Here is a 21,060-nt window from a genome sequence, read left to right on the forward strand (position 1 = left end):
TGTCCTTTGAATTATTACATCACATGAAGACAAAGGTAACATCACTATACATACTCGACAATCATGTTGAACAACCTTGTCAGAATGTAAGTAATCCAAATTTATACTTCGGAAAAGATCATTAGGGATTAATTGTTGAGAATCAATTTCAACATTCATTTTTTCAAAATGCAAATCAGTGCACCCCTTGAAAACAAGTAAAAAAATCAAAAACTACATGTTCTTGTATCTGTTTATATATGTGAATTCAAATGAATATATATAAAACATAATTATTTACCTTTGTACCAAGCAAATTTGCCTACAATTCCTGATCAACCTCCGAACTTAATCGCTGTGGTGATTTTTTGATACCAACGTAATCCATATTCTAGAGGTCAGGATCTTTATCTACTTGTTGTTGCTACAAATACATATACAAATTCAAATACCCTATTAATACTTGAATCAAACATAATATATTTTTTTTATGAATATATATATATATATATATATATATATATATATATATAGACACACACACACACACACACACACACACAAACACACTAAAAATACATATTGATGTATAACATCAAACTGAAAAATACATATCAAAGAACATAACAAAAAACCCACAATCAATGTTAAAATACATCTTCAGTGTTAAAAAATACATATGAATAAAACTAAAAATACATATGCAGTGTATAGAACATTGTAAAAATACATATTGATATATAACATCAAACTCAAAAATACATATTCATGAACAAAACTAAAAACATACTCTGTTACAGGTTATAATGTTTATAATCAACCAAATAATATATATTATTATGTGAGCATCCTCAAATGTATTTTGAATATAAACTATAAAAGTGCTAGTAAATATGTATTTAGAACTTTAATATTTACCTTTGTACCGTCAGAAATATTATCCGAAGATTGAACAACATCAGGACTGAAATGTTATCCAGAATGTTGTAACCCTCCCTCATCAACATTTGATTTACCAGCTTCCATTTCTACAACCTGCTCCTTAAAAAATTTTGGACAATAACATAACAAGTTATTTTATAAATATGTTGTATTTGTATAAGGAAGTCCAATAAGTATACATATTCAAACCAACTAAATTTTTCAAAGAAAAAAATTTACCTTGCTTTGAGCAAATGCTTTCTTCATGTTTTTGAATTTTTTTTCCATTAGACCACGAATTTCTTTAAACTCGCGACGAACCTGTTTTGATACAAAATTAATAAATAATTTTTTTTTCATGTAAAACAAATATTTTTCAAAAAAAAATTACCTCATCGCAGAATGCATCAAAATCTTTCTTAGAAATAAAGGCTTCTTTCTCAACATGACTCTGAGGTTTTGACACGGCTACTTCCTCTACATAACTATCTGACTTTGACTGTACCTGAAAAAAATAACCCGAGCTGTTTTCTTTCCTTTCTTCATTTTTGAAGAAGATGCATGTCGTATTGAAATTGGCTTGAAAATTGGTGTTTTCGTTCCAGTAGACTTTGCAGCACGAGGAGCTGGTGTCCTGGTTTGGGTATGCTGGTCAACAATATTTACTTGTTTTTTCCTTAAAGGTTTCTTGCTACTGGTGTTGATGAATCAACCTTCTGTTTCTTCTTTGAATGTTCGTTGATCTTTCTTGGTAGTGGATTCTGAAATTCGTCATCAGAATCAATAGAGCGTTCATGTTGGATTGCATCCTTCTGTGGTATTTGCAATTTTGCCAACTCCTTTTTCGTTGGCTCTATGTTCTTAATGACAACCTAGAATAATAGGTAAATAATATATGTTAAAGAATCAGCTAAACAATTGTAAATGAAAATGTATATATGTATGCTGTAAAGTACCTATTAATACATATGTATTTAGTAACAACAAACCTTGCTATTGTCCTTGAACATAACATTCATCAAAAACTCAAAGCGTGGACGAGGTGCAATCGTCTTCCAATTTAATAATCGGGGAATCCGATTATCAACCTTTGATGTAATATTCGGTGGTACAGATGAACAATACTCATAAATCCACACTTGGATTGCCAGTGGCATTTCCTGAATCAAATAAAATTGACCACCAGCTTTCAACCGGTTGATCAAACTTCTAGCCAGATCTTTAAAAGATAAAGAACCCCATGGAAAATCCTTATATCTTCCACTATCGACCAAATCGAAATGAAGACGGGGTATAACCACAGTTTCTACATTAGATAAAATAAATGAATGCAGGAAATACAGGATTGCAAATTTCTCCGCATCCTCATTGTTGTTCTCCCTCCAAACTTTCTCCGTGAATGCTAGAAATAGTTGCCTTTTCTGTATAATTTCTATCCCATTGAAATACTTGTCAACCAGCCTATTTGGCACACCCTCATCAAAAGTAAAGTCATACCTATTTGACAGACAATTCAATCCAGTTATGATAGCAAATTTCCTAGGAGTAAAATTAAGAAAGGTGCCATTAGCACAAATCAGAATCCCAAAAGAATAACTACCCTTCACCTCAAGCATCATAACGCATCTGCACAACTGTGCTTGCACTACATATTGCTGCTTTTTCATAAAATAACCAAAATTGTTATTGTTGCAAAAGTTTTTAAAAGTTCCTTGTTTAAAATTGCGTGTATGCTTTCATAAATATATTTGTCACTGTATGAGCACATATGTGGTGCAAATCTTGGAAGTTTTCTGACAATGAATATTTCATCCCGCATCACCTACACAAAGTAAAACAACCACTTCTTAATCTGTAACAAAAAATTCAAGCCGACAAAAAAACATAGAACATGCATATGTATTTCATATGATTAAAATGCATATGTATTGTGATCATATCAAAACTACAACTAACAGTTAAAAAAATACATATCACATATACTAAAAATACATATAGCCAATACAGTGTTAGGGTATTTAAATTAATATTAACATGCATATGTATTTTGACCATATAAAACCACAACCAACATTAAAAAATACAAATTAAGTATGTATTTCATAAGATTAAAATACATATGTATTGTGATCATATCAAAATTGCAACTAACAGTTAAAAATCCATATCACATATACTAAAAATACATATAGCCAATAGAGTTTTAGGGTATTTAAACTAATATTAACATGCATATGTATTTTGACTATATAAAACCATAACCAACATTGAAAAATACAAATCAAGTATGCTAAAAATACATATAGACAATATAGTTTTCATGAGTATGATACTAAAGCAGTCAAAAAATATATATAACAAGCATATATATTTATATCATATCAAAACTGCAACCAATACTTAAAAATACATATCAACTATACTAAAAATGCATATAGCTAAATACTATTTATGAGTAGTTAATTCAACACCATTCAACAATATATTTTCACAATTACGCTATCATCTTCACAAATCAGCTTATACTCCCTAAATTTCATCATAACAGAAAATACATATTAACTAGTTGAACACAATACTTAACAGTAAAAAAAATACATTTACAAACAAAAAAATACCTCTTCCTTACTTTCTTCTTCAGATTCATCAGCATAAGATTTGTCAACATCGTCTTCAATTTATGTAGATTTTCTTTTCTTGTCGTAGGTTTTTTTAGTTTTTTTCTCCTTTGGAAGAAGGAGTTTTCTTCAAACCTTTTTTTTTTTCAAAATTTTGGTCATCTTCACTACGTCTTTGCGAAATTTCAACCTAATCTGCTTCGATCTCCCAAATTTGTTCAACTGTAAAGGATTTGAAACAGCTCTAACTAAATCTTCTTGAGTTAACCCAAAACTAAAAGATGGTGCATCAGACAGTAAATTCATATTACTTGTAACACTGATTGTAGGTGTTTTTGCTACGTGTTCATCCATTAAAACACAAAATCCTTAAACTCTGATTTTCAGATGAACTAAAGTAGAACAAAAAAAAAAAAATTAAACCGCTAACATGCAATTAATAGTTACCTGAAATAGGCGAATCAAATCCTTTCACAGATCGTGGAGGAATCGTGCAAAGGGCGGGATTAATGGTTAATGGTGAAAAAAAAGGAAGTAAAAATTTAAAAATAAGGAAAGATAATGAAGAATGAGTGAAAAGGAGGATTTTATCACAATAAAAATAATTAGGCGGCAAAAAAGTAGGGAACCACTTAAAATAATGCTATAAATACTACATAATGTAATTATGAAAAAGTATTGCTATTTTTTGTAATTTAGTACTTAGGTATGATATGTCCTGTATTTTTTCCATATTTTTTTATCCAATTTATATGACACTTTTTTTTTAGCCGATCCAAAAACGAATAACATATTTTTTAATATTACTCCATTAACATTATCAAAATTTTACCTATGTCGAATCTTACTAATTTGGTAAAAAGTTCAATTAAACTTCGTCATATAAATTGGGACAGGAGAGTAATATTTGGAGAGGGTATATGAGCTTAATATTATTGGGACAGGAGAGTAATATTTGGAGAGGGTAGATGAGCTTAATATTATATTCTATTATTGAAAATCGTTTACTAACTTATTTGCTTATATTAATTTAAGATATTTTTGTATTTCTTTTTTTTTTCTTAAAGTCTTTTTGGATTGACTTTTGGCTTTTGATTTATAAGTCAAAAGTTATAAGTTATAAATCTTAAGAACGAAAGGTATGAAATAAATCAGATTAATAAAAGTACCATGTGAAATCTTCGTTTTTTTCCCTCCCTCGATCCCTATGCTATTCTATAGGTACAGTGTTTGAATCAATAAAAATCCCTTTCTTGTGTATGAATTGATATTATTCCATTCCAAATCCTTCCCGATAACTCCCAAGGAAAATCTCGAATTTAAATCTCAAATTGACGAATATTTATGATTTTTGACATATTTTTATATCATTTCTACTTAAAATGAAGTGACAAACACAATAAAAGTATCTATAGACAGTCTGCATACTTTAAGAAGCCAACTCCAAATTGATTTAACTTAGCAGTTTTATTTTATTTTCAGGTTGCCATTTACTATGTCTACCTCGCTATTGGGTCAGGCATTGCATCCTTTTTACGCAAGTGTGTACACTACTTGGTTATTAGGGTTATCAGTTTGGGTATGAATTTAAACTTGAAATTTTAAGGTGAATTTTGAATTTTTCTAAATCACTTAGTCAATCTTTAGTCTTATGTCCAAATGATTTTAAATTTATATGTACACTATTAAAAAAAAATCATATATATATAGGAATAATATTTTATGGGTTTTGGGTTGACACCCTCGCCCCTCCAGATCCGCCCCTAGACCTAATAGCAAGTTACTCCCTCCGTTTTATATTAATTGGCCTCTATGTACTCGGAATATTCATTAAAAAAATATTAATTAGAAATTTATTTTATTAAATTAGCTTTATTAATTATGCTTTGAAAATATAAATTTGAGTAATAGAACTTTGCTTAGTCATTTAATGTTAAAGGTATTATTGGAAGAACATAATAAAATTCTCATGATTTCATCAAAGGGATAACTAAATTGAAATAAATATTTTTTAGAAAGAACGCCAAGTAAATGAATGAAAGAGAGTGAGTATTTTGTTAAAAGATCCAGAAAACGAATAGATGCCCCGTTCACATCTGGGCATCTTATCCTGATGCTTATACATAACGAGTTTAATGGTGCAAATTGCAACTAATGGTAATAACATTTTCAAACAAATGGAAAACTTGGAAAATCTTACTATCATTTTCACCCACTAGATTTGAAACAAACACAAAAGTTTTGAGGTGCTGGCAATGGAGTTTAAAAATTTATATCTTTGGGTTTTCAAAGTTGTAACTAGATTGTACATATGCTTTACTTGAAATGTTCCTCGTCTTGTATCTAGAAATCTAATGATATTTCAAGTTATAACTAGGTTATATTTGGAGTGTTTTTGGTTTGTATCTAGGATCAACATGTTAATTCACGAGCATAATTATCCAACGTATACAGTGTAAAAAGACAGATATACAGCAAAATATAGGAACAAATACAGGAATTGTATGTGTTTTGTTTGTTGAAACAAGAGAAGGGAAAAAGAATCAGAAAAGAAAGAAAACCAACAACCTAATTTTGTGTTCTTTTGCCATTGTAATAGACACAAAATGTGTAAGCTTGTCACTGAACATTATTACAGAGATGTCATGTTGGATGGTTACTGGAGAGAGACAAGCTACTCGAATTCGGGGACTGTACTTGAAGACAATATTGAGGCAAGACATTGGCTTCTTTGACACTGAAACAACAACTGGAGAAGTCATTGGAAGAATGTCTGGAGATACAATTCTCATTCAAGATGCCTTGGGTGATAAGGTGCTGTTTTATACTAACTGGATGTTCAACTTTGACAGAAGAAAATATTCTTGTGTTGATTGATTGCAGGTTGGAAGTTCATTCAGCTTCTTGTTACATTCATTGGAGGCTTCATAGTCGCTTTCACAAAGGGATGGCTACTCTCACTAGTCTTGGTTTCTTGCATACCTGTCTGTTCTTGTCATTGCTGGAGGAGCCATGGCATTGATTATGGTCAAAATGTCAAGTCGCGGACAAATTGCCTATGCCCAAGCAGGAAATGTAGTTGAGCAAACTGTTGGGGGAAAAGACTCAAATATGCCACTGAACTATCAGAAATGACTCATTTATGTTATCCGTTAAAAGTTGGGCTCATTCATGCCATCGCCATTATAAAACTGGTTCATCCATGCCATTACTTTTTAACGGTGGTTTTCTAAAAAATTACTTTGCCACGTGGCCTCTTATTAGAGGTCCATGTCATTTTTTTAAAAAATTTTTTCTTTTTAGTTTTGATCCATTAAGAAGAATTCACCCACACCCAACCTATCACCTTAACTCACTTTAATATTAATCTTAACTTTGACCTTAGATTTAAACATATATATAATCATTTAGTCTTCAAACATAAAATTTACACACTTGAATACTACGTTTAAAATAATATAGGTTAGAATAATTAATAATTTAAAATGACAAATGAATAAATTGTGATTAAAAATTAATTTGTTTTGACTCTCGAAATCCGAACATCATCACATAATTTAGGACGAAGAGAATATCACATAAATAAAGGACCACAACTTTTAATTAGGAAGAATACCTAAAAATCCCTTCTAAATTTGGATTATAAGTTTTATAATTGAATTGTTGGTAGTCTTAATTATTTCGTGAATTTGGCTATTTGGTAGTCTTTATACTCTTTAACATGGACGAGACGTAGAGCATAATTATTTTCTGCGTGGGTAGATTCTTTAATATACACATTAAAGATCCATTAATATATACATAAATAGTGTCTGCGTGAGTAGGTACCAAACAACACTAAAAAATATGAGGACTGAAAACACCCTACGTACCTGGATGGTGGTCTATTTATTTTATATTTTTTTTAAACTCTAACACGCCTAAAAATAAATTATGCTCTACGTCTCATCCACGTTAAAGAGTATAAAGGCTACCAAATAGCCAAGTCCACAAAATAATTAAGACTACCAATAATTCAATTATACAACTTATAATTCAAATTTAGAAGAAATTTTTAGGTATTCTTCGTATTAAAAGTTGTTGTGGTCCTTCATGTATGTAATATTCTCTTTGTCCTAAATTATGTGATGATATTTGGATTTCGAGAGTCAAAACAAATTATTTTTTAATCACAATTTATTCATTTGTCATTTTAAATTATTAATTATTCTAACCTATATTATTTTAAACGTAGTATTCAAGTTTGTAAATTTCATGTTCGAAGACTAAATGATTATATATATGTTTAAATCTAGGGTCAAAATTAAGAGTAATATTAAAGTGGGTTAAGGTGATAGGTTGGGTATGGGTGAATTCTTCTTAATGGATCAAAACTTTAAAAAAAAAATAACGTGGACCTCTAATAAGAGGCCACGTGGCAAAGCAGTTTTTTTAAACCACCGTTAAAAAGTAATGACATGGATGGACCGATTTTATAACAGCAATGGCATGAATGAGTCCCAACTTTTAAAGGACGACATAAATGAGTCAATAGTTCAGTGACATATTTGAGCCTTTTAATCAGAACAGTAAAGCTTTATCAAATTCCAAAATCTTTCAAATAATTTTGCATTAGATTTTGTAATTTTAATCTAAGGCACAGCATTCAATGGAGAGAAGCTGGCGATAAATAAGTACGATGATACACTAAAAATGGCCTATGCTTTTACTGTCAAACAAGGGCTTGTCTCAGGCATAGGACTTGGCGGGGTCTTACTCATTCTTTTATCTACTTATAGACTTGCCATTTGGTATGGTTCTAAACTGATAATAGAGAAAGGTTATCATGGTGGAGATGTCATCAATGTTCTCATGGCTATAATGATGAGTGGAATGTAAGTGTAGAAGTTCTTTCTGTTTAGAGCATCTTAGATTTGTTTCGTTGGTATGAGAGGCTAGCTTTGGATGGCTTCAGGCGGGGTAGGGGTAGGCCGAAGAAGTATTGGAGAGAGTGATTAGACGTGACATGGAACAGTTACAGCTTACCGAGGACATGAACCTAGATAAAAAGATGTGGGTGACACGAATTAGGATAGAAGGCTAGTGCATGTGGGGGGTGCCTTTGGTACGTTAGTGTAGGGTATTAGTGTGTGGGTGTCTTATCTCTGTTGTGCCATCTTGTTTCATGCTTTTATTATGAATTTGTTTATTATTCTCTGTCTTGAGCCGGGGGTCTATCGGAAACAGTCTTGCTACCTCTCCGGAGGTAGTGGTATGGACTGCGTACATCTTACCCTCCCCAAACCCCACTGTGTGGGAATACACTGTTGTTGTTGTTGTTGTTGTAGAGTTATTTCGTTGGACAATTAGTACAGATTGAGAAGCCGAAGCCTTTTGTTTGTTCTTTTAATGATTTGCAGGTCACTTGGCCAAACAACACCTTCATTGAATGCATTTGCAGCAGGACAGGCTGCAGCAAACAAATTGTTTGAGACAATCAACAGGAAACCTTTGATTGACACATCTGACATGAGTGGGCTTGTGTTGGCAGATATCGAGGGTGAAATTGAGCTTAAAGATGTGTATTTTAGGTATCCATCCAGGCTAGATGTGCAAATCTTTAGTGGATTCTCACTTGTCGTTCCTAGTGGCACAACTGTAGCTTTGGTTGGGCAAAGCGGAAGTGGGAAGTCTACTATTATAGGTTTATTGGAGAGATTCTACGATCCTGAAGCTGGAGAAGTACTACTAGATGGTATCAATTTGAAGAAATATCAACTCAAATGGCTAAGGCAGCAGATGGGATTAGTAAGCCCGGAGCCTATCCTGTTTGCAACTACCATAAAGGAGAATATCAGTTATGGGAAAGAAAACGCTACTGAAGAAGAGATTAGGGCAGCTATTGAGATTGCTAATGCTGCTAATTTCATTGAACAACTACCCCAGGTAAGAGTTTTTTGCTTAATATCCATGTCGGCAATTTCTATAAGCTACTATTAAGCAAAGGACTAACTGATTTTATTTTTATTTTTATGGATATTCATCCTTTTCATGTTTCGGGGATCTATAGGGGCTAGACACTAAGGTAGGTGAGCATGGAACCCAACTATCTGGTGGTCAAAAGCAAAGACTGGCAATAGCAAGGGCTATTCTAAAGAACCCAAAAATACTTCTCCTCGATGAAGCTACAAGTGCACTTGATGCTGAATCAGAGCGAATTGTGCAAGAAGCACTGGAGAAAGTCATGGCAAAAAGAACAACTGTGGTTGTTTCTCATCGTCTAACAACCATTAGTAATGCAGATTATATAGCTGTACTACACACTGGAAAACTACTAGAGCAAGGTATTAATTCAAAAAAAGAGAAACCCATTCATCAGGCCTTACTTTTGTGGATAAGTATAACCATATTCTTACTCTCATAATGAAACTACGAAATCATGATGAATTAATGCAAGATCCAAATGGAGCATATTCCCAGCTTATGCAAATGCAGAGAAGCAATGAAGAAGAGAGCATGATTGTGAAAAATATGGACTATGAAAAGGTAAATATAACGATGAATTTGGATAACAACTTGAGCAGGTCATCAAGCCAACGATTGTCAGCAGTGAAGCAATCAACAAGCCATGGATCGTCTAGGCATTCCTTCACACTCAGCTATCCTAGTCGGGGACGACTGATATTCATGAAGCTGCAACAGGAGATGCGGATGATAAAAAAGATAATGAACAAAGTTTAGGAAATCGAAAAACAGTTCCTATTAGACGGCTTGCTGAACTAAACAAACCGGAGCTTCCATATGTACTACTTGGATCATTGGCTGCAATTATACATGGCCTAGTAATGCCCCTATTTGGACTATTGCTCTCAGCAGCCATTAAATCCTTCTTTAGTCCTCCACATAAGTTGCGAAATGAATCAAGGTTCTGGGGACTCATGTTTGTTGGCCTCGGTGTGGTAACTTTGCTAGTCGTACCTTTCCAGAATTATTTATTTGGTGTTGCAGGAGGAAAATTGATTAAGAGAATCCGTTCTTTGACATTTAAGGAAGTAATCCACCAAGAAATCAGTTGGTTCGATATCCTGCAAATTCAAGGTTTGTCAACAAGTGAATAGTCATTATATTCTCCCCGCAGTATGGCATACATTAAAATTCTAGTGATAGCCTTCACTGCTAATTGGATTCTGGCAATTATCATCCTTCTTGTATTGCCCTTAATATGTTTGCCAGGATTTGTCCAGAGCAAGTTGTATAGTGCTGCTGACTCTAAGGTTTTCGTTAGTTTTTATTTTTCATAAATAATTTTTCATGAGGTTGTTGAACTATAATATGGAGGGTTTTGCTCATTTTTTCAGTTGATGAATGACGAAGCTAGTCAAATAGCAAATGATGCTATTGGCAGTATTAGAACAACGACATCATTCTGCGCAGAAGAAAAAGTGGTGGACATGTACCAGAAGAAATATGAAGGCCCAACGATGAAAGGAGTAAAGATCGGAATTGTTAGTGAAGCAATCTTAGGTTTTGGTTCTTGCACACTTTATTGTTCGGTTGGCTATTGTTTTTCATTGGATCTGTCCTTATAGAACATAAATTAGCCACATTCGGGCAAGTTTTTAAGGTAAAAATACATGGTTCTCTCTGTCTGTCTGTTTGTTTCTCTCTCTTGCCTGTCTGTATTACTTTTTGAAAGTGGACTTTAACATTGCAGGTTTTTCTTGCATTGACATTCGCAGCTATTGGAGTTTCTCAAAGTACTACAATTGCTCCGAATGTTAACAAAGCCAAAGATTCTATAGCTTCTATATTTGACATTTTTGATATAAAACCCAAGATTGACTCAAGTTTTGACGTTGGCACTACTCTAGTTGTTGTTCGCGGAGATATTGAATTCAAACATGTGAGTTATAGATATGCAACTTGCCCAGATGTCCAAATCTTCAAGGATTTATGCTTGACCATCCCTTCTGGAAAGGTATTTTCATGTAACCCCTCTTAGATTATATAACATACTTCATCTTCTATAAGTCATAAAATTTTGTTGTTCGCATCTTTGTAGACTGTTCCTCTAGTGGGAGAGTGGAAGCGGGAAATCAACTGTCATTAGCCTAATAGAGAGGTTCTATAATCCTGAATCAGGAGAAATACAATTGGATGGTGTGGAAATCAAACAATTCAAGTTGAGTTGGCTAAGGCATCGAATGGGCCTGCTGAGTAAAGAACCAGTATTATTTAACGAGACAATTCGTGACAACATTGCCTACAGCAGACAAGGGAAAGCAACAGAAGAAGAGATCGTTCAAGCAGCAAAATCAGCAAATGCACACAACTTTATATCCTCATTGCCTCAAGGATATGATACATCGGTTGGGGAAAGAGGGATACAATTATCGCGTGGATAAAAGCAAAGAAAAGCTATTGCAAGAGCAATATTGAAGGACCCAAAGGTCCTTTTGCTAGACGAAGCAACAAGTGCATTAGATGCAGAATTGGAGCACATAGTACAAGATGCATTGGATCAAATAATGGTAAATAGGACAACTGTGGTTGTAGACTTGTAGCTCATCGCTTAACCACAATTACAGGTGCTGATATCATTGCTGTAATGAAGAATGGAGTCATTGTCGAGAAAGGAAGACATGATGTTCTTATGAATATAGACGATGGAGTTTATGCATCCTTAGTAGCATCGGGTATGACTTCAGCCTGATTACTGAAATCAAGATCACTTTCTTCATCATGGGACCAAGACTTAGATAAGGTGTCTTTGGAGTCCATATCTTTTAGCACCCTAACACATGCATTGACCATTCCCAGACAATTTTTTTTTTCTTGCCTTCTGTCTTTCTTGAAGTTCCATCCATTTGATTTAGAGTCTGGGTGAAGCAAACAGCTTCAGTTGATCTTCTATGAATCACAAATTAAAGCTATTGGAATTTTAATTTGTGTAGCAGTTATCAATGCTTCATCAGAAATCTCGTTGCATATATATTTCACTGTTTTAAGCTTTGAGCAACACCTGCTATATCTGATACAGCACAACAATTAGGCTTTTCCCTCTCCTTTTAACGTTGTAATAGATATCGAAATAGCCTAGGAGATCCTTGTACTTATTCCGAATTGTCATCCTAACCCCATGCACTCCATGCTTTGTCATATAAACAGTACTTGAGCTTTTTCGAAATCACCAAGCTTGTAATTAACCTACTATAAGTCTAATTTCACGTCATGTTTGTCATGTCATTTCGATATTATTTTTTATTCTACTCCCTCCATTCCCTAAGTGCTCCTTTTGACTTGACGAACCTTTCAATAAACTACTCACTCCTAGAAAATTAAAGGTAACTTTACCAACTTACCACAGTCACTTTTGTAAATCGACGGTCAAAGGAATTTGAGAGCCTTTGTTTTCATCAAGCAGAAGTATCTCGATGAAATTAGGTAGAGTACAACATACGTTTGGGCGTTTGATAATATTCATTTCAGTATTTTCAAAGTTTCTGTTCGGCAATTCGATAATCGATAACTGAAAGTAAATATCAAATATCAAACTTTCATACTTTGATTTGATAATTCGGTAATCCGTAAATCAAACTTGGATCTGATACCATATCTAGTAATATATCGTATTGAAGTTGAAGTCAGCTGTATTAATTATAAATTTAGTACCGGTCTCCAATTATTTAATTTCTGTTTTATTTGCTGTGGAGGCAGGATATAATAGTAGATCAACAAGTAAGAAGACATCAAGAAAAGCTAATTGACACAACTAAAAAAACATCTACAAAATTAAATTAGGAAAGGCTAGAAGATAATCCAAATGCTGCCACCAAATAATTATCCAAGCACTACTCTTGTTTTGTGATATAATAATCCCAACATCTGTAAATACTATAGTCCACCTCCCATGCTCTTATTTTGTGAAGGTATAATACAGGTCTACCAAGTTTTTTTGGTTTCCCACCGGTGTTTGGTGCTCGCATTGAAGCCCCGACTAATCTGGATCGCGCATTGCAGGGCCCATTAAGGTGGCAGCATCGAGGAAAAATGCACGAATAACTGCTTTTAACGTCGCTATTTTATTAATATTTACTTCATCATCTTTATGGTAAATATAAACATATAGGTTTTAATTGCATTTAAAAAGATATGGTAAATAGTAAATATTTATAGGATACTGTTACCAAAGAGGGAAAATTAGTATACATAACGAATTCGTCTTTTATTTAAAAAGTTTTAGAGTAAATACGTAAGGATTAGATTTATCTGAACTTGAGTTGAGATGAAACAGCTTTTGAATTAATGTGAGAAATACTATGGATAGCAGGCCATTATGAGATATTTCTTACCTTAAATTGGTATGGTCAGCCGTATTTATAATTAATGACCTCAATTAACTATTATTCATATATTCTGAGCAGTTATTTATAATTAATAATGTCCTCAATTAACTATTATTCATATTTTCTACCATATATAAGACTATCAATTACAATTTCAACTAATATTCATTTTTTTTTTCTACTATCCAATTTTCATGAAATTGCATAAGCAATTAGCAAGAGTATTAATTAGAGTGTTACGTACTTATCAAAGATAATTAGTAGATCATGGCTGCAAATAATCTTTCCACGTATTTTTCCCTTTGGATTATCATTGCATTCTTTGGCTCATGTTTGGTTACATTTTCTGCTTTTCAACCAAGTGGTTTTTCACCTGCTGTTGCAACTTATTATACAAATCCTACTAGTCCTGGAAGTGGTAATGTCTTGAAAAGATCATTTTATTTTTTCATAACAGTTTATGAAGTAGCCTACTAAATTAAAACACATTTTGCAGTGGAATTTTTATAGCTTAGTTGGTTAGCTATCTAAATTTTTGCCCTCGGCAAAGGTTCGACTCACCATCTTGTTGTCCCGGTTTCATTTTTGGTTCGTCGCCTTAATTCTGCGCGTTTTAACTCACATATATAAAGCTTACATATATAAAAAAAAACCTATATACTTTGTGGCTATTTTGGATGTTAGATCACCCAAAAATATTAGAATTTAATTATCTCATATATATAAAGTAATTTAATAAATATCGTTTTGTAGACATGCTTAGATACATGTCCATGATTTTTACACATTATATTGTTGATTCCAAAGATAAACAATCGAAAACATATACTCTACGATATATATATATTATCCTTTCTAGTCTGTTGTAGGTGGTGCATGTGGACTAGAAAATGACGTAGTAAGTTCTCCCTACAATGCAATGATTACTGCGGGAAATCAAGCTCTTTTTAAACAAAGCTCTGGATGTGGTGCAAGCTACCAGGTGAACATATATATGTAAAGTGATTTAATTGAATTAAATTATAAGGAAAAGGGTCAAATATGTCCTAAACTTGGTGAAAAATTCTAAATATATCCTTCCTTATAAGTTTAGTCCATTGATGCCCTCACTATTAAAGTTTATGAGCAAATATACCCCTTTGGATGTTAAATGATGTGCTGAAAATTTATATACCCCTTTTTTAAAAAAATTTAATTGCCACATCACAATTTAAGTTTTTTCTTAGAAGGAAAATAAAAAAAAAATATAATTCTTTTTTATATTTAGCTAACCTCTCTCTTGGAGGAAAGGTTTTGGACATCTATTAAAAAACCTCTTCTTATAACATAACACAATAATATCCACAATGTAGTGTTTAAAGTGTCTTTGTTTAGTGGAGATTTTCTCTCTAATAGTTTTTATGTTTTCTTTTATATTAGGTTTTTATAGGTAGGCCAATTGGCCAAACCATATAATAATCATGTTTTTAGTATGTTTTTCTTTTCGTCTGATTTATCGTCTCAATAGTTTACAACTAATAGCTTCCACATGACGCCCAACACTTTTTTACAACCTAAACCCAACCCACCAATTTAAACCAACCCATGACCCGACCCAAGATCCACACGGTGAAAGGTACATCACCCAAGCGCGCCCATGAGCAATCGACTACAGCTATCCTCCCTTCGACCAATTAGACTACTATCTTCTCTTGAAATACACTGTGTTCCAGTGGGACTTACACAAATGCCACCGAATCCACTACCAACGCGCAGCTCTTCCAACATACCGAATCTTGCAAGTTTTCGCTCAGTTCACCTTTTAGCATCGCACTGACCAAAATCCCACTTTGCTAGCCGAATTCTTGGACCTGTTTGTTCCTCTTCTTCCACGAATTCTCCAGGTAAAGAGTCTTCAACCTTGAAAGAATCATCAGGTTGACGGGTACAGCTGGATTGTCCTCGATGAGAGTGGTGATGGTTTTTAGATCATGTTGGTGTAATATACCACAAATTACAATAATTGTTACAATTGAAATAAAATGAACAAAATGAAGAAAAGTTATTAGATAATCTTCTTCTTGGCTGAAACGCGGATATCTCGCTCTCTTTAAGGAGATTCAAACCCACTGTGGCATAATCTACATCAATCCAGCAGTATATCTCTTGACTTGACTTGTCCCCTCCAGGATTCAACAGTTCATGAACGATGTACAACTCAAACAACTTCAGATTAGTTGAAGAGTCCAAAACTTCACCATAAGAACACCTTCCTTCAACATATATTTGTTTTCTTTGTATAGTGAATATAATTAAAGACTTAGAATATTTTCTTTATCTCAACTCTTTCTTTCACTAATATAATAACTCTCATTTGTAGAGTGAATATAGTTGTATACTTAGAATATTTTCTTTGTCTCAACTCTCTCTTTCACTACTACACACTATAATCATTTTCACACTTATCATATTTCCTTGTCCATGCAATAACATGCAAGACCACCTCTATTTATAAGTGAGGTATTCATCCTTGTATTGAATAGAAAGAATATGGTGTAGTAAAGTGGGTACATGAATGGTTGGATGTTACATATGAGTTACAAACATATATAATTACATAGTATAATGGGCAAATAATGACTTAGTGGTTATAGGAGTTTCAAAAAACTCATGATCACATTCTTCCACTAATAAATGGAAGTAATAATACTCATTATTCCTAATTTATACCCATTAACATATGCACTTAATATATTAATTTAATAATAAAATGCCAACATATCACCTTTGCTTGTCACCACCCATTTGTATAAACTGGCTAACGAATGGTGATGGTGTTTGTCACTTAAACTTCAAACAACCGATCATCTGCATATTGTCAATGGCTCATTGAGATAAATAGCTTATAGATAAAAAAAAAAACAGGCATAATATATTTTATGACTCTAAACTTGACGCCAAATTATAACTTTGATCTTAAACTTTGACAGTGTACAAATATGACCTTTAACTATTCAAAACTGCACAAATATGACCTCCGATCCTATATGGCAAAATACGTGTTCAACATGCAAAATTGGGCGCGTCTAGCTTAAAATCTAAGGGCATAATACCTAAATATGACCCTAAACTTGACACCAAATTATAACTTTGACCTTAAACTTTGACAGTGCACAAATATGACCTTTAACTATTCAAAACTGCACAAATATGACTTTTAAATGACTTTTCACTATTATTTTTTCATTATTTTCAGCTCAAAGATGAAAATGACATCTAATTTCTTTTTTCATTGCGGAAAAAAAGCAATATTGAAGATTTGTTAATTAGGTGGGTCAGTCTCATACGAAAAAATCGCGCGGGTATGCATATATATTATAAAGCTGAGGGCGAATTTATGTTATATAATATATCTAAATATAATTTATTTAAATATTAAATTAAAGATGAAACTATACTAATAATAAAAAAATTATAGTTTTAATAAAACGTTATTAAATTAACGTTATTAAGGAGAGCAGTGCTAGTATATTAAATTAATGTTATTAAAATGGTATTAAATTAACGTTATCAAAAAGTGATTAAATTAACGCAGAGGCGGACCTACGTGGTTGCCATGGGGTTCACCCGAACCCCCTCGGTAAAAAAATTACGTTGTATATATAAGGTAGAAAATCTATATTTATGTGCGTATATTAATGTTGAACCACATGAAACAAGACACTTAGATAACCCAATGGTGTTATTTGCTCTTCTTGGGTGCTTCCTTCAGCCTACTGCGCAGGTTCAATCCCTGCTAGGTGCTGCTACTATAGAAATAATTAATAATAATAATAATACTAATAATAATAAAAACGACACCGTCTTAACACAAAAATCAAAACTTTGACAGTGCACAAATATGATCTTTAACTATTCAAAACTGCACAAATATTACCTCCCTCCAAGTCAGCCCTTTTAACGACGTGGCACCATGTGATTGGATGAGCTTTCAACATAGGCCAGGGCCGGCTCTACCTATTGAGAAAATAGGCAACCGCCTTAGGCCCCCAAATTTGAGGGGCCTCATATATTTTTTTTTACAATAATAGATTATATACTTTTTATACAAAAATATTACATATTATTCGTAGAGAAAATAAATTTCTTATAAAAAAAGTAAAGAATTATTAGAAGAAGTTTGATGTATATTTAAACTTTAAAGTATTATGTCTCAAGAAAAATTAAATGCATTAGTTAGATTGACGAAAAAAGAATTACTAGAAGAAATTGCTTTAAAAAAATATTAACAACTTTGCATCTCAAAAAATTTAAAATATAGACTTAATAAAAAATATATTTTTTTTGTTAAAAATTTAATTAAAAAATGTATTTATTTTTTTAAAAAATTTAAGGTCTCCATTTGATTTTTGCCTTAGGCCATCGTAGTGCTTGAGCCGCCCCTAACATAGGCGCGAGTGAAACTCACGCGTGGGAGTTGCAAAATTGGAGGTCATATTTGTTCAGATTTTGAATAGTTAAAGGTCCTATTTGTGCACTATCAAAGTTTAAGGTCAAAGTTATAATTTGATGTGGGCTCATAAAATATGTATAACTTCTCAATCAAAATAATGCAAGAAAACAAACTACAAGTTGCCCAGATGAAAATCATTACTATTACAATTTTAATGAAGCATCAACAAGTCGACACGACTTAGTTTCAGATATCAGCCAAAGAAGTGAAGTAAAAAAACTTCTTAAGAATCCCAATCACCAAGTGACAAAGAAAGAAGATGGAACAAGATTTTGGTGATCGATTGAAGAATGTACCATTTACAAAACTACAGGTATAACAATCCACAGATTTGCATTTTCATGCGTTCTTATCAAGAAACACATCTCCACCCTGATAGTGAGGCAAGAATAAAGACGTGTCTCGCGCCGTCGTCGTCGCTCGCTCGGCTTCGGCTTCGGAAAATGATCGATGAGATTAATTTTTTAGATAAATTTTATTTGAAACTTGTAAAACAAGTGAGGAATAAATTTTCTCCATATGCGTGCAGACGCCATGCGAACTCATGCGCGACGCATCTCGAAAGCAACACGACCTTTAGAGAAAAGACATTATTTCGGAAAAAGGGCGACCTTCGGACGCAGATAAAGCGCAGACCTTGCACAGGTCAGGCACCGAAGCCACTGGAATGGGAGAAATGTCACCTGTGGCCACAGGTCAGGCGCAGTTCTAGCACAAACTGGGCACAGGTGACGTGACTGTTCATAAACAATGCAATTTTCCAGAACCAATGCTTCCTTTCCGAAGGGACACCTAATAGCTATAAATACCTGACTTATTCCTCAGGTAGAAAAATAATTTTTGAGAGCTGAAAAACACTTCTTGTCTTCTAAAAACTCATTGTGCTTATCTCCCGTTGAGTGAGTTTGAAGAATCCGATAGTTTGACGTACTGCTACTGTCGGATTGTAATCTATTTTATCCTGGGAGGAAAATTATGCAACCTCAGGTACTTGAGAGGAATTAATTCCTTAAGGACACTCCGTGAATTCGGAGGACTTGGCTTTAATTCTGCTTCATCTTTTTTCTTTCAAAATATTAAATAACACACTTCTATTGAAAGATCATTTTTGATCTTGTGTTGAAGGTGTTGAAACTTCAAGTTGTTCTTGACAAATTTGGTCTTGAACTTAGTTGAAGTTTTTACAAAGTAACATACAGATTTTGTACTACCGAAACAACAAAAATTTCATTGTTGCAAACGTCGAAATGATATTATTTCACTTGAGAATGCTGTCTGTCTTTAGAGCAACTGAGTTTAGCCAATATGAACACATACACCATTGATCAGTTTTTCAGTATTACAGGGGTTAAAAGGGGTGTGGATCTTGGGTCAGATAATGGGTTGGTTCAAATTGGTGGGTCGTGTTTAGGTTGTAAAAGAATTGGGTGAATTTATTTGTTATGATGTGTCAATTATTTTCCTTATGTGGTAATTAAAATTTTCAAAAGAAAAAAAGGGAGAAAAGGGGCTCGTAAATTTTCAGCACATCATTTAACATCCAAAGGGGTGTATTTGCTCATAAACTTTAACAACGAGGGCATCAGTGGAATAAACTTATAACCGAAGGTATATTTGAACCGTTTCGCATAGTTTAGGGGCATATTTGACCCTTTTCTCTAAATTATATAACGTAAATAAGCTGAAACTTTATACAAGTCAACTTTTTTTTTGGATCTTTTTGAATTCCATTAACATAATTAGTGACAGTTAAATGTTAACAATATTATTTTTCAGGTGATGTGTACCCAATTTCACAATCCACATTGTTCAGGAAGTCCAATAACAGTAACCCTTACAGACGAGTATCCTGGGGCATGCAATAATAATCCAGTTCACCTTGATTTAAGTGGAATTGCCTTTGGAAAATTGGCAAAGCATGGTGCAGCACCACAATTGCATTTTGCAGGAAGAACTCCAATTTTTTTTATAAAAGGTGATAATCAGTTATTCCAACAAAACTAAAATAGTTGTTTTCTATTTCGTCTAATGTTTTATATGGAAACTTGATTGCAGGGTAGCATGCAATGACAACTCAAACATATTGTTCAAGGTGGACAAAGGTTCAAACCCTAATTTCTTTGCAGTTGTATCTAAAGCAGTAAATGGGGATGGTGATCTTTCAATGGTTGAAATAAAAACAGGAGGAAGGAGCACTCCATGGACTCCTATGAAGAGAATGATTGGGGCAACTTGGAGTGTTGGCATACAACCAAACATACAGAGACCTCCATTTTCCCTAAGGCTTACTTCAAGTACAAGGAAGAGTGTTATTGCCCAGAATGTCATTCCACCAGGCTGGCATCCAAGATCAGTTTACAGATCAAATGTTAATTTTCCTAGCCTTTTATAGTGTGGAAAGTATGAAGGGAAAAATAATATGATGGTACCAATTGTTTGTTTACCCTATGATGATTTAATAAAAAAAATAATTTCATGAACTTCCTTTAGATTTGACTTCGTAGCATTAACTTTTCTTATTTTGTTTATTTATAATATATAATGATGGTTGTTCAAATGATAATTTTTTAAGGCAATTTCGAAAGAGCATTGTGGAGCTAGATAAAAGGTGTTAAGTAATTAGTTTTGATGATTGACAAATTGTATGTAAATTATATGTTGGGGAGATCTTGTGATGACAAATTAAAGCTGTTACCGCTTTGAGAACAGGTTAGGCTCACCTGTC

At 33.2% G+C, this 21,060-nt stretch overlaps 1 protein-coding gene and 1 pseudogene across 1 annotated transcript; both read left to right on the forward strand.

Moving 5' to 3' along the window:
- Nucleotides 1–12,354, forward strand: part of LOC107858068 — a 27,413-nt pseudogene extending 15,059 nt beyond the window's left edge.
- Nucleotides 12,355–14,110: 1,756 nt separating this feature from the next.
- LOC107858069 (expansin-B15-like) lies at nt 14,111–20,727 on the forward strand. Its single transcript, XM_016702801.2, has 4 exons — nt 14,111–14,261; nt 14,713–14,825; nt 20,112–20,320; nt 20,391–20,727. The coding sequence occupies exons 1-4, from the start codon at nt 14,111–14,113 to the stop codon at nt 20,725–20,727; spliced, it is 810 nt and encodes a 269-aa protein (XP_016558287.2).
- Nucleotides 20,728–21,060: the final 333 nt, after the last annotated feature.

Source organism: Capsicum annuum, chromosome 2, assembly GCF_002878395.1.
Source record: "Capsicum annuum cultivar UCD-10X-F1 chromosome 2, UCD10Xv1.1, whole genome shotgun sequence".
Classification (NCBI taxonomy): Eukaryota; Viridiplantae; Streptophyta; class Magnoliopsida; order Solanales; family Solanaceae; genus Capsicum; species Capsicum annuum.

Coding starts and splice junctions, on each gene's coding strand:
- LOC107858069 (XM_016702801.2), top strand. CDS start 14,111: ATGGCTGCAAATAATCTTTCCACGTATTTTTCCCTTTGGATTATCATT. Junction 14,262..14,712: donor TCCTACTAGTCCTGGAAGTG/GTAATGTCTTGA, acceptor AGTCTGTTGTAG/GTGGTGCATGTGGACTAGAA. Junction 14,826..20,111: donor GATGTGGTGCAAGCTACCAG/GTGAACATATAT, acceptor ATTATTTTTCAG/GTGATGTGTACCCAATTTCA.